At 36.7% G+C, this 13,753-nt stretch overlaps 1 protein-coding gene across 2 annotated transcripts in view; it reads right to left on the bottom strand.

Annotated features, from left to right (window-relative positions):
• TOP2B (DNA topoisomerase II beta) overlaps nt 1–13,753 on the bottom strand; it is a 62,983-nt gene that overhangs the window by 23,050 nt on the left and 26,180 nt on the right. For both annotated transcript variants that reach the window (XM_080339429.1, XM_080339430.1), the window contains exons 9-16: nt 8,484–8,585; nt 8,265–8,402; nt 7,825–7,963; nt 3,611–3,768; nt 2,947–3,072; nt 1,990–2,100; nt 1,767–1,872; nt 1,462–1,571 (exon numbers count right to left, since the gene is read on the bottom strand). In XM_080339429.1, the coding sequence (XP_080195555.1) occupies nt 1,462–1,571; nt 1,767–1,872; nt 1,990–2,100; nt 2,947–3,072; nt 3,611–3,768; nt 7,825–7,963; nt 8,265–8,402; nt 8,484–8,585 (990 nt within the window). The remainder of the gene's footprint in view (nt 1–1,461; nt 1,572–1,766; nt 1,873–1,989; nt 2,101–2,946; nt 3,073–3,610; nt 3,769–7,824; nt 7,964–8,264; nt 8,403–8,483; nt 8,586–13,753) is intronic.

The raw sequence follows: 13,753 nt of genomic DNA, 5'->3' as shown, positions 1-13,753 counted from the left end.
AGAACAAAAAGGTTTTTTTCTTTCTCCACTTAAAACTGCTCTTCTAAGACTGCATTTTCTAGCAAAAGAGTTCTTCAGGTTGCTGAAGGATTCCCTGCATGAAATAATTTTGTTTTCCTTGATTACAGTTATCGTGAGACCCAGTAGGGGCTATAATCTTACACCACCTTTGCCCAGAGGTAAACTCGGAGTTGGGATTATAGCTATAGGCAGAGAAAATGTGGCGAGGAGTAGAAGTGAAACTGTCGTTAACAGCTCCAGTACTAGTCAGTAGCTGTTGCCAGTGTTACAGTTATGAGTAGCTCGATCCCGAACTGACAGAATACCATTTTAGATAACAGTGAGGACCAGCTGTAACAGGCTATATGGCCCCAGATACCAGCCTGTATATGGGGGGGGGTCTACTTGCAGAAACAGAGCTCAGAATTTTAATGAGGGAGTTCAGGGTCTCTCCACTAATTGGTCTCATGTATATGCAAATATACAGACTTCTTTTCCATCTAGATGAACACACTTCTCTGGGATGGGGAACCACGTACATGGATTGTATTTAAGTGCATGTTTGACAGAAGTAAAATGAGTGCTACAAATAACTCCTGACACATCAGGCTGGTTTTCTGGAACAGATAACTACTGTATCTTTCTGCTAGTAAAAACATAGCATTTTACTAGATCCACTATATAAGGAAAAAGTTGTTTTGTCTAAAATGGATATTTGCCCATTTTTATTTTTTCTCTCCTAACCCTTTTTCTCTATGATATCACCTACAATTAAAATAGTGAATTAAAGTAGATAGAACGTGCAACATTTCTTGACAAAGTAGCTTATTTCCAGACAGTATATTCTTTACCCTTCCACAAGCTCTCTTTGAAAAACAAGTAATTTTCAGCACGCAACTATGTAAAAGATTTCAAATTCAAATATGTAGAACACATGCATGAATACACATATGCCGCACTGATGTCTTCAATTAATAAATAGTATTTATCTGATCTTACTTGCTCAGTAATAAAATACAGATCTCTAAGTAGATGTGAAACATCATTTGTTCAGGCTCAATTGCCATATTGAGAATACTTTTTTGCATGTTCTGTCTTTAAAAGCAAGTCTGAATATAAAGTCCCTTGATATCTACACCACACAAAATTGATCAAAGCTACTAAGCAGAAGGTAGATATGATTTTGTAGTGTGGATAAAGCTCTTATTCCAAAATTGAAAATATTTTCTGAAAGCTTCTTTCTCCTCCAAAATATTTTTTTCCAGTTAATAAAAAAAAAAAAAAAAAAGAGGCAAACAACAGGCAAAGGAAAAAAAAAAAAAACAAAACACATCCAAAACAAAACAACCCCACAAAAACAAACAAAAAAACCCAAACTGTTAGGACTACCTCTCATGTGCCACTGGCAGTAAGCAATGGAAACTACAATGTATCATATAGAAGCACTTTACTAGTTCTTACCAGTGTAATGGCAGCATCATCTTCAGGACCAGCATATCGAAATAAGATCCGATGTCTCTCCATGTCAGCAAAATATTCTTTTGCTTCTTTAGCAGTGCTGGTACCCAAACCTGTACAATAAAAAAATAATTACTCCATATTCAAAGTCTAAATTTTATTCTTTTACCCCTTTTATTTTACTGGGAATATTATAAAATCATTAGAGAAAATACTATCATGAAAACAGCTACAAATAAAACTTCATAGCACCCATTGATTATGTATTTTTAGATCGATGAGGTTCACTTATTTGTTTTTAAACAAACCTTTGTAGTATTTTATCTTCCATGCTTTATGATTCTCCATATGTTTCTTCCACTCATCAAATTCAGGAATACTATAGAATGAAAGTTCTTGCTTATTTTTGCTTGCCTTTAAAAAAAAAGACAAAAAACAAACAAACAAACAAACAAAAACACAAAAAAACCCTAATCAACTTTTCTGTTGCATCGTAAGTAATAAATGAAATCTCATTAATAGAACCCATACCTTTACAATGGGAGTGATGAATTCCTCAAGAAACCCATGTTTCAACAGTGATGGCCAATTGTGATGAATAAAATTGATCAACAAACCTTTTATATGAGATCCATCCTGATCCTAAATCAAAACATTAAAATATGAGGCAATCTTACAAAATGTCAAATCTCCCAAAACCACCAAAAAAACCCACTCACTGCCCTCAATGCACCAAAACAATGTCTGTTGACAGAAAACATAGAAGGGAACAGTTAGTTTTAATTTGAATTCCAAACTGGAACTGGGTATAAAAAAGCCACCTGCGAATGGCACTATCCCTGAGCTAATAAATCAGTTTTTCCATGACAAGGGCACAGTTGAAACCCAAAGGATTCTTTGCCTGTGGCATGACTTCTCTGTGAGCTAGACAGCTCTCCCAGACACTATGGGGCTGAATCTTTGTGGAAGAAAGCCACAGCTTCCTGGCTCACAGCTCTCATTGGCATTAAGATGCTCGATAGTTCAACTTGTCTGAGAACAAAATAACAGTTTCACAAATAACCAAAGCGTGGGTTTCCTAGACTTCTAAATCTCAACAATAGACACATGCTTAATGATTATTATCCAAACATAAGTGCCTGCATCCCAGTATCTCCATGACTTCCTCGCATTACTACCTCATCTACTGTTCCCATTTTGTACTTACTTTCAATATATTTTTGAGTTATCAAAAGCATTCTTGTTTACACGTGTTTTTTATTATTACTCTGGCATCTCTGCCACTGTGCAGCAAGGTACATTTTTTCATTTGGAGTAACCAAAACAATATAGAGATAAATTATTCCTATAAAGAAACCTCATACGTTAGAGATTCCCTCCGAATAAATCCATATTGTCATAACACAGAGGAAGGTTATAATGTACAAAAATGTAACCTACCGCATGGCAGCAAAACACATTTTAAGAAGTTGTGAATTTCAGACTAACCTGATCTGTCATGATCATAATTTTTCCATATCTCAAACTTTTCAGAGATTCTGGATCTTCATAACTTTTCTTGTACTGTAGTCCAACTATCTTGATTATGTTGTTTATTTCTGCATTTTCCATAATCTGTATTAAAAAAAGATATCTTCACAGTCAGTGTAAAAAGCAGAAATTCAGAAATATCCCAGTTTAGCTGGGTTTAATAGCTATTTTTTCAATGCACCCCTACCTCAACTTCAGAATCTTTTTATTCCCAGCCCCCTTGCAGCCTTCACATTTGTAAATATTTCTTCTGTATATGTAAGTTCTCAAGACTGCACCACTCCATTTCTGCTCTACAGCCAGAGCCCATTTGGTCCAGAAGGCAGGAACAAAAGTTCATGTAACAAAAAGTCATCTCACAAAACTGTCTTCTCTTTCCACTATTTCTAAGAGCATCTGCGACACAACTCTTATTACAGACTAAGTACAAAGGACAGTAGAAGTAATGCAATGGGGTAATGCTGCTGCTGCTGCTTTAACGTAGCCGGTACTTTATGAAATCCCAGCCACAAGCTTTTGATGGAAAAAAAAAAAAAGAAAAGAAAAAGACCCAATCCTAGAAATCAAAAATAAACGGGAAACATCCATTTGTCAGCTAAAAGGAGATGACAAGACTACTTACCTGTTTGTGAGAAGCTTCTCGAACATTGAGAATTTTACCCCTGAGTGGGAATACTCCGTATCTGTCTCTACCAATAACACCTAAGCCAGAGACAGCTAAAGATTTGGCAGAGTCTCCTTCTGTTAATATTAACGTGCAGTCCAAGGAATGTTTGCCACCTTCAGTCCAGGAAGAAGTAGAAGCAAGCCAAAAAAAAACCAGAGAGTGTAACTTTCAAACTCAAATAACAGAAATACAGTTGAATCAGTCATTAATACTCTACATCAGTTAATTTAAATAGGCTGAATTTCTATTTTTAGGGATGGCCCTTCACATCCTTACCAATACACTATCGATTGCTATGGACAAAGAGCTAAATAGAGAAAATGGGATGCAATGGTGATGCATCTTACATAATAGTCCCCACAAGCTGGCTCAAAAAGAAAAGAGACAGATTGCTTCTGTACCTTTACCATTTCATTTTTCTAGTTGCTAATTTCTTATATACATTATGCATGCTTTGAGTTATATACAAGAGTTATTTCCCATTCTGCATTTCTCCTTTCTTCAGAGTGAATTTTCATAAGTAATTTACTAAATTACATTTTTTAGGGGGTTCTTTTTTTACTGTCAATTGGCTGAAGCCAGGCAACTGTAAGAACTACTTGACAGACAAGCTCTAAAGACCAGAACATTTACACTTATTATACGTTCTCAGAAATTTCTTGAACAGAAAACAAAATCTTTATTAATAATGTAATTTTGATTCTACAAGACACATTTTATTTCAGTGCCTGTGTGTCCAGTGTGCTCAAAACTGGCATGACATGTCTATTCTGTTTATTACGACTGTAATAGTTGAATAGATGTTGTAAAGAATAAGCAGGTTCAAAAAGGAACCTACCCTTTCCAAGAGTGAAAATGCTCATTAAGCAGTTTTGTAATTTTATCAAGGCCAAGTGGTAGGAAAGACAGCAAAAATCTTCAAGGTGGTTGAGTCTCACCTACTCTTAGTAAGAGTTTCACATATATTGGCATGTAAAATAGGTACTTTCATTTGCCTTTACCTGGTAGGTAAAACCAACCCTGCACTTCCTATTACATAGAACTTACATTTAACAGCTTTGCTCTTTTGAATCAGACATATGGTTTAATATAATCTAAATTAGGCAGCTATTCACACTGTGTAAAAGGGTATCAATAGCTACCATGCTGTCAGGAAGGTGGGACCCAAATACCAAGAAGAATACTAGTCTGCTGTTTTAGAATATATGAGAGCCTAAATGAACTGCAGAAAACACATCTGAATGTCATCCAGGTGCACTTTCTTCTGGAATGGATGCAATCATTAGCAATACATTTCATGGAAACACAATGTGCCAGGTATTTTCCTGAACACAGATCTAAAGAACTCGAACAGAAAACTACATGAACTGGCAAGTTCAAAGAATGCTTTTATGCTTCATCAGGTTTAGTAATCTAGCTGCTCCTTTACAATCCTCTATTTGTATTCCTGGTTCTTTATTTTTCATTTCATTTCTACCTCTTCTCCTCCAACAAGCCATAGAACTATATATACCTTACCAAGATCTCAAGAAAGTGTGAATTATCAGGTATTGGACTCAGTACCTCCTTCTTTTCAGTGGGAGAGGAAATGTACTGTATAGATACATCTCTCTCCTATCCCTAAGCATTAACTGGTATTGATTCAAAAACTCAGTGGTACCTGGAACCCAAGAAACCTATGGATGGTGGACCTGAGTTAAAAATTCACTCCTGAAGTAAAAATAAAAGCTAAACATGACAGGGAGAATTAAAGCCAGACGGTTCTGTGGCCAGACACTATTCTCTCCTAGCTGCACTGGACTACTTCAGCCCAACAACTGGCACCCGCTATTAGAAACCAAAGCCAAACCTGCTCCCTCATCTGCAAACATAAGCACCCCCTACGGTGCTTATGAAAAGTGCAGTTCCTAGGATCCTTACAAATATTTATTTGTCCTGAAACATAACTACATCAAATAAGACTACTATATTTTTCTGCTGTGAGATGTATGAAATGTCCTGAAGCAATCTCCCTGAAACTATCTCCTCATGCACCAGTTAAACTTTTTCTCCACCTTATGTGGAGGTCTGAAATTATTTTGAAAAGACTATTCATAACTGTGTAACTCTTCATAATCTGCTTAGTCATGTGCACATTCATGGCAAACATTAATATAGCAAAGAGCTGAATTTTTTGGACCTAGAAGAATTGATTATCACTTCTCAAACACAGAAAGAACACGTGCAGCCCTTACTTCGCCTGAACTAAGAATCCCCAATGGTTTCTTTTAAGATCCCAAAGACAAAAAGAAACATTGATAGTTCCCTAGTGTGTAATTTAAAGAATTTCCATTGCACCAGCACTTCCTTTTCCCTTATGTTAAGACACATAAAATTTTCAGTCAGATGCAGTCACCAGCTAACAAACAACAAACACACATGCTCAGCCATACTGGAATAACTCTTCTATATCATCTTCTGCCCCTTCCCTTTCTCAATTAAAGTAGCTTTTTATCGAGCTCAGAGGTCCTGATTATAATACTAGCTTACTTCTTGTGCAAAAGGAACAAAAATTTCCTATTGATTTTCAAGAGCAAACAAATTATCCATATGGTACCTTCAGTCTCTAGAAAGAAAGGACTAAAGAACTTTTTACTAAATGTATTAGTTGTGATCCTCCAACTTAAAACATCTCTGCCAGAATATATAAACACTTCAGAAAGTCAGGCCAAGTGTGAATTTGACAACAAACATTGTATTCAGAAACTGAATGACTCTCTGCCTTCCTGAGGGCCCACCCCAAATGTGTAATGCCTTCAATGTGAAAAATATAGCATGTTCCAGATCTTCAATAAACCAATACCTGGGTAGCTTCCTTGGGAGATGCAGATTTCCTGCTCCCCATACAAGAATAGGAGGCAGCAGAGAAATACCAGGGTAATAGGGATCCAAGCCATGGGAAACTTTAAGCATTGGTGCTGAGCCCAGATGAATCCCTACATGCCTTCTTAGCTGAGGAAGTTTCAGGGTGAAAGGCAATGTAATATTTTAGCTCCCCTGTTTGAGATTCTTCCATCCCTTCACTCAGTTAAAAAAACTGACTAAGAAGTGATTTTGAAGCCCAGTCTCTAAAGCAGAGCTAAAACAAAACTATGAAGAAAGTGTATCCAAAATCATTAGTGATGTTATTTATGAGCACTAGGCGTGACATCAATAAAAACACAGCATTTCTCCAAGCACATGATCTTATAGGCATGAAAAATACCAGGAGCATGCATCTGACTAAGGAATACAAATTCCACAGGTAAACACTAGTTAAAGGAGACATGATTATCAACTTTTGAGGCAAAATATGACATCTGAATAACTGGAAAAATAATACAATACTGAAGAAAACTTGAAAAAAAAAAAATAAACCGAGTTCAAGAAATCAAAAAGGGAGGAAAATAAAATGAAACTCACTATCTCATCAAGTCATCTTTGACCTGAACGCTTGAAGCTCAGAAAAAAAGCCTCTTTACCATCCTTATATGCTTTTACCTAGTTAACCCATTCCACCTACTTCACTGCAATTTCTCGATCTTTGCTTAATGCAGGGATGTATTAAAAATCAAGTAACATTAATATAGACTGGCAACATTTCAAGCTCTTTAGTCATATGTGCCCCTGAGGTAATTCAAGGACAACTCCCATCCCATGGCTATTGACACAAAGATTGCCAGCTGATCCTGATTCCTATCTGTGCTGGGAAGCACGCCAGCAGAGATTGCCAGTTTGCCCTACATCCCCAGACAGTAACCTAATGGCATTTAAAGTCTCATGAAAAACGTCTCTTGACCCATTCCCTCAGGTCTGCACACTATGTGATCTACTTCCTGTAGCTTGTGACCCTATAAAGATTCTGATCTTTTTATATTAGAAAGGTCAAGACTAGTCACCTCCAAAATAGAATATTGGTAACACTATTTAGCTGGAAACCACAATTAGAAAACACACGCTCTTTCAATATGGAACTAGATTGCCACTTCTGTTCAGTGTTATTAATTCTCTACCCTAGAGAGGACAATGTTCCTAATATCAAACTCACCATCACACTTTAACTACAGCTCTAGAGAGTTTAGAAAACTTGAAAGATGATGTCTGTGAAAAATCTATGAAATGATAAAGACATTAAAAATAAGTGCTCTTACCAGCATCATTAGCGTCATCCAGTTTCGGAATGCCCTTGATTTTACTGTGTTTCACTGATGAACATTTTTTGTTCAGCTGAGTTTGTGCCTTAAATTTGACCCAGTTCAAAATACTCTCTATAATACCACAGTTGGAGGCCTATAAGCAACAGATCAGAATTGTGGATGAGAAAAGTAAAGCTTCACACAGCAGACTCTTATCTTCCAATTTTAATTTGCTGATCTAACACAGTTTCTCAATATCCTCTGAATTTTAAAAACTGCAACGTACATAAGGCCAAAGAATGAACCAAAGTTCCTCCAAACCATTTTCATAGTATGCTAAATGTCACTAGGGTATCATAATGCACTAATTATTCTTCTACTACATAACATACATAGACTTGATCCAGTATGTCAATTCCTGCTTCACAGAAATTAAAAAAATACTCTTTACTTACTGCTTTAAAAAATTTCTCGGATAGCTGGCACTTGGACCCAAAACTTTTAGGCTGCAATGTCATGTTTTCCTTTGTCTGGGAATCAAATGATGGGTTTTCAATCAAGCAATTAACAAAAACCCATATATGATTCTTCACCTGTTGAAAACATAGAAACCAATTTACTCAACAAAATTACCGCATCCATCTCTTTCAGTATTTTTGTATAAAGTTACTTGCCTGAAATGGTTTCACAGAAACTCCAGCTTTATTCTTCTTTTTCACCACTTCTATCAGTTTGCCCACAACCTGATCCACCACATAATCAACATGCCTACCACCCTTAAAAAGGGAAGAAGGAAAAAAGAACAAAACCATTTAATTTCCTAATAACTTTTAGCCTTATTAACAAAGTTCTGTACTGATACTTAAATTTGAAAATCCATGCACATTATGCTGCAGCATAACAAAGGAAAAATTGTTTTTCATGTCACTCAGTTGTCATACAAGTGAGGATGATAGATATTACAGGGAACAGAAGCAGCAGGAGATCTTTCATTCACTGTACAGTGGTAGACTTCAAATGTAGCTGCTTACACCTTAAGTATATAGCAGATCTGAACATTACTCTGTAGCACTGGGACGGTACCTTCAACACTGCATGGCTGTGAATAGGTATCTTTTTAACATGCAGATGAATAACATTGAACTAGAAACACCACACATTCATTCATCAAATTAAATGTTTCCCATTTGGTTCATTAAAAAAATTTCAAGAGTTCACCCTCAGATATGCAGCACCCATGCCTATTCCTTCTCAAAAGTCATCTCGCCTTTTCTTAGTTGTATTTACAGAACTCTAAATAAACACTATTAGCATTCTTTGCTAGCCTTGGATTTGTATTAGGGCAAACAGAGAGCAAACTGCAAATAGCCCACCACAAGACCCAGAAAACTCCAGAAGAACAGAGCAAGATAACCTTAAGGAGATAAAACAGTTCTCCTTAAAAATCATCAGAGGCTAAACCTGCTCCAAATCCATACCTGATGTAGCAACAGGAGCTATATAATAGAGCATACAGCTAAGCATTGGCTGGCAAACCAACCCCTTAAGGAGACCACCGGGCAATAACTTGTAGCTACATAATCATGTTGCCACCTGTCTTGTAGCAAACAAGAGCAGTCAGCTGGAGTCCCATAGAGTTACTGGCCAAATGAAGAGAAAAAATGGCATATAAGCAATTTCTTGTATCATCAGAGAGGGGAAAAAAAGTCTGCTGCACTGTAAGAGCTGAAAGTGAAACTTTCACAGTGCCTGTCAAAATTCTTTACTTTGCCCTAGAAAATACAGGGACTCTTGAGTACTGGTTATCCTTGCTTAATGCCTTTCCAACTAGACATTTCAAGTGAAGCCATTATTGCAAGAAAACTTTTGGTGGAGGCAATGTATTCACGTCCCAACTATGAACCCTAGCACAACAAACCCTGAGGATTAAATACTTACTTCTGTACTTAACCTTTGGAAGTAATAAGTCAGAAAAAGTATCTTTTTGAAGCCATATATAACTCATACTTTGCAATATGGCAGGGAGATGAAAATACCTACTATTTTTGATGTTTAAATAGTGTTTTTACCATTGATGAAATTCAGTCTAAACACAGAAGCACTAAACATTCAGACTGTGCCCCAAAGCTCCTATTACCTACTTTAACTACTCTTTAAACTTAAAAGCAGCTAAAAAGAAAAAAAAAAAAAAAAAAAGGCAACAAAAAAACAACCAAAACAAACAAAAAACCCCACCAAAACAGAACAAAACAAAACAAAAAACCTCCAAAAACAACACAACCGCAAACATACTGCTAGGAGACAAGTAATTTTGAGATTAAATTGCTTGGAAAATAAATGCATTTCACATAAGCTTTCTAGGAAAACATGTCTATTATAGATATATTACATCTTAACAATGACTACTGATTTACATGTGTAAAAGAAACCTAAAAGTTATGGAGTACATTCTATAATGCAGAAGGAAGTAACCTGAATCAGAACAACTAGTAAAGACTAGACAAGAACATTTCAGTAGGAAGGAACCTACGACAATCATCTAGTCCAACTGTCTGACCACTTCAGGGTTGACCAAAAGTTAAAGCGTGTTGTTAAGGGCATTGTCCAAATGCCTGTTCAACACTGACAGGCCTGGGCCATCAACCACGTCCACTGGGAGCCTGTTCCAGGGTTTGAACACACTCTCAGTAAAGAAATGTTTCCTAATGTCCAGTCTAAACGTTCTTTGGGGCAGCTTTGAACCATTCCAATGTGTCCTGTCACTAGATACCAGGGAGAAGAGCTCAGCCCCTCCCTCTCCACTTCCCCTCCTCAGGAAGCTGCAGACAGTAACGAGGTCGCCCCTCAGCCTCCTTCTCTTCAGACTAGACAAACCCAGTGTCCTCAGTCACTCCTCATAGGACATGCCCTGCAGTCCCTTCACCAGCTTTGTTGCCCTCCTCTGAATGCATTCAAGGACCTTCACATCCTTCTTAAATGGTGGGGCCCAGAACTGCACACAGTACTCAAGGTGAGGCTGCACCAATACTGAATAAGGGCGGGACAATCATCCCTTTTGACAACTGTTTCTGCCATGTTTGATGCCCCCCAGGACATGGTTTGCCCCCTTGGCTGCCAGGGCAATACACACTGGTGGCTCCTATTGAGCCTGTTGCCAACCAGCACCCCCAGATCCCTTTCCACAGGGCTGCTCTCCAGCCACTTCTCCTCCCAGTTTATACTTGTGCCCAGCACTACTCCATCCCAGGTACAGAATCCAGCATTTTGACTTGTTAAATTTCATCCCATTCACGATTGCCCAATGCTCCAATCTATCCAGATCCCTCTGCAAGGCCTCCTGCCCCTCAAGAGAGTCAACAGCACCTCCCAGTTTCGTATCATCAGCAAACCTGCTCACAGTACATTCAACTCCTGCATCCAAACTGCTGATAAATACATTGAACAAGACTGGCCCTAGAACTGAGCACTGAGGGAACACACTAAAACAGCACAAACTTGTATCACTGATAAAACATTCCAGATTAGGAAGAGCAACTAGTATTTGAAGGTAGGTACTCTGTTGTCTTATAGGGAAAAATCACTACTGAAATTGTCTAAACTAATAGCAATAAATATGTTTAAAATATTTACAAGTCCAAGGTGACACAACTTCCCTTACAGTCAAAATAGAAAGCTTTCTTCAGAACTATGTCAAAAATAGGAACAGTCCTAAAGTCCTGGGTATCTAAAAACTGTTTATATTTTTGATTATTCAAATGCTTTGCTTTAGATTTATAGACAAAAAGGTACAAATAATAAAATGCTAAATTCTAGTGGCTGATATACAAAGTTCATAATACTCTGACTAAAATCTATTATCTTGTAACAAAGAATGAAGGGATTTTGGGCATATCGTATACGATTAAACCACTCCTAACTCAGTGCTCAATATTTTACACAGAAGATCACCCTTGCTTAATATCAATTAGTGCCTTAGAAAAACACAGACTAAATGATGGTTACTGTTCAGACCAATTTGCATTAGGACAAACAAAATAAAGAAAAATACATCTATGCAGACATTCATCATCAGATAACAAGTGGAAAACTCTCTTTAAAGCTGTTTTAAAAACAGAACTGAGAAGAAAAAAGTTTTTGATGGGTAAAAGGAAGTATAGGATAGATAAGAAATAAGACAGGCAAAAAACCAAAACCAAGAATAAACAGCAGCAAAAAAAAAGAAAGAGGAAAAGTACAAACTAGCAACCAAATCCCAAAAGTTTTAAGGTGGAGTATGCATCTGAAAAGGCTGAAGATGATGTAAAGTGGTTGAATTGATGGGAGATAGTAGCTGTGTTCTCAACTTCACTCAGAAAGTAGAGATGAAAATAAAAAAAGAGAGCAGGTACAAAAAAATAGCTTAAGATGATAAGTATTATTAGTCATAATGAAAACCAGTACTTGTACTTCAAAAAAATCATCTATGCTTTCTGTCAGTCTCTAGAGTCACCTACTAAACATCAACACAAACCACTAGTGTGTTTTAGAAGCACCATACATAAAACTAGGTTTTCATTGCATTTCTTCTTAAACACAAACAAACAAACAAACAAGCAAAAATCCAAACCCAACCCTGAAACACCAAAATTAACACACAACAGGTTTTATTCACATCTGGATGACAGTTTCAGCATAGGAGACTTCAAGTGAAAGTTGATACGTCAACATCCTACCACGTTAAAGAAAAAGAAAACCATTTCCAAACTGTAAAGAAAAGCTATAACAGGAAAACATCAAATTGCATGTTTAAAAACACATACTGCATTGGAATGGCAATTATAAAGTGCATTACTTTTACTCATCACATTACTAGAAACTTATGGTTACAGGAATATGTCAGTAAATTTTTATAACGTTAGTAATATTTTGTTTTCTATTTTAGCACCTCGAATATTTTGCTAAAACTAACAACTGACATATCAAAAATAAGCTACTTACCAGCAATTCTTGTTCTTAAAATACATTAATTACTATAACAGTTCCCCATTCCTGTGTCCATTCTTAGTGTGTACCATTGAGTGAGGGATGTTCAGAGCTCAAAGTTGGGAACCTTTCAAGCATCTCACCAGTAGGTGGCACATTTACCCACTATAGAAGCATAACAGCCTATAACTGCCCCAACTGTCGGTACATTTTAATACAAGACAAAAAAAGAAAAATACCCTCTAAATCTAGAGGGCTGTCAATGATTATTATGACTACTGTGTTATGAGAAGGAGCACTAAAACTGCATAACCTCCTTTTCCCAGAAGGTAAACATTGTGACTGAATCCCTGCCTTACAAACTTCAAGATGCAAAGATATCTAATTAAATGATAACAACTAAAATCTTAAAAATGAAGCTTAGACTGGTTCCTATATACATTCTATTCATATTGTCATCAATAGCCAACAGCCTCAATTAATTCTGAGGTAAGCCATGTATACATTCTACAGACAGATAAATGGCTCATACAGCAAACAAATTCAGCAGCTAATTATAATTTTGAAATTTTCATTCAATTAGCTATACAAATAAAATCCTATTTTGCATTTGTTTTCCACTATGTTTATTTTTTTAGAATAAATCTGAAAACATCAAGCTCTGGAATGGTCCTGAATTTCTTGCTGAACTCCAGCAGATATTAACAGGTTGGGATACTCTCTCCACCCTAGTCTACTATCTGACACTGCAATCGTATTAGCTGAGCATTTCTGCTAAAATGATTAGTAGTACTAGTTAGCAGCGCCACCATATCAAAAATATCATTACATTATTATATTAATAGCTGAAGTTTCTACTACAGTTGCTGCTGGAAATTGAGAACTTGAGAAGACCACGTTTAATCATTTTATATACAAGTTTAACCAAAAGGTTATCTGCACAAGCGGAATAGCTACAAGTTTGCTTTCAAATCCTGCGTCA

The sequence above is a fragment of the Nesoenas mayeri genome (genome assembly GCF_963082525.1).
Source record: "Nesoenas mayeri genome assembly, chromosome: 2".
Taxonomy (NCBI): domain Eukaryota; kingdom Metazoa; phylum Chordata; class Aves; order Columbiformes; family Columbidae; genus Nesoenas; species Nesoenas mayeri.
This window is presented reverse-complemented; position numbering and strand designations above follow the sequence as displayed.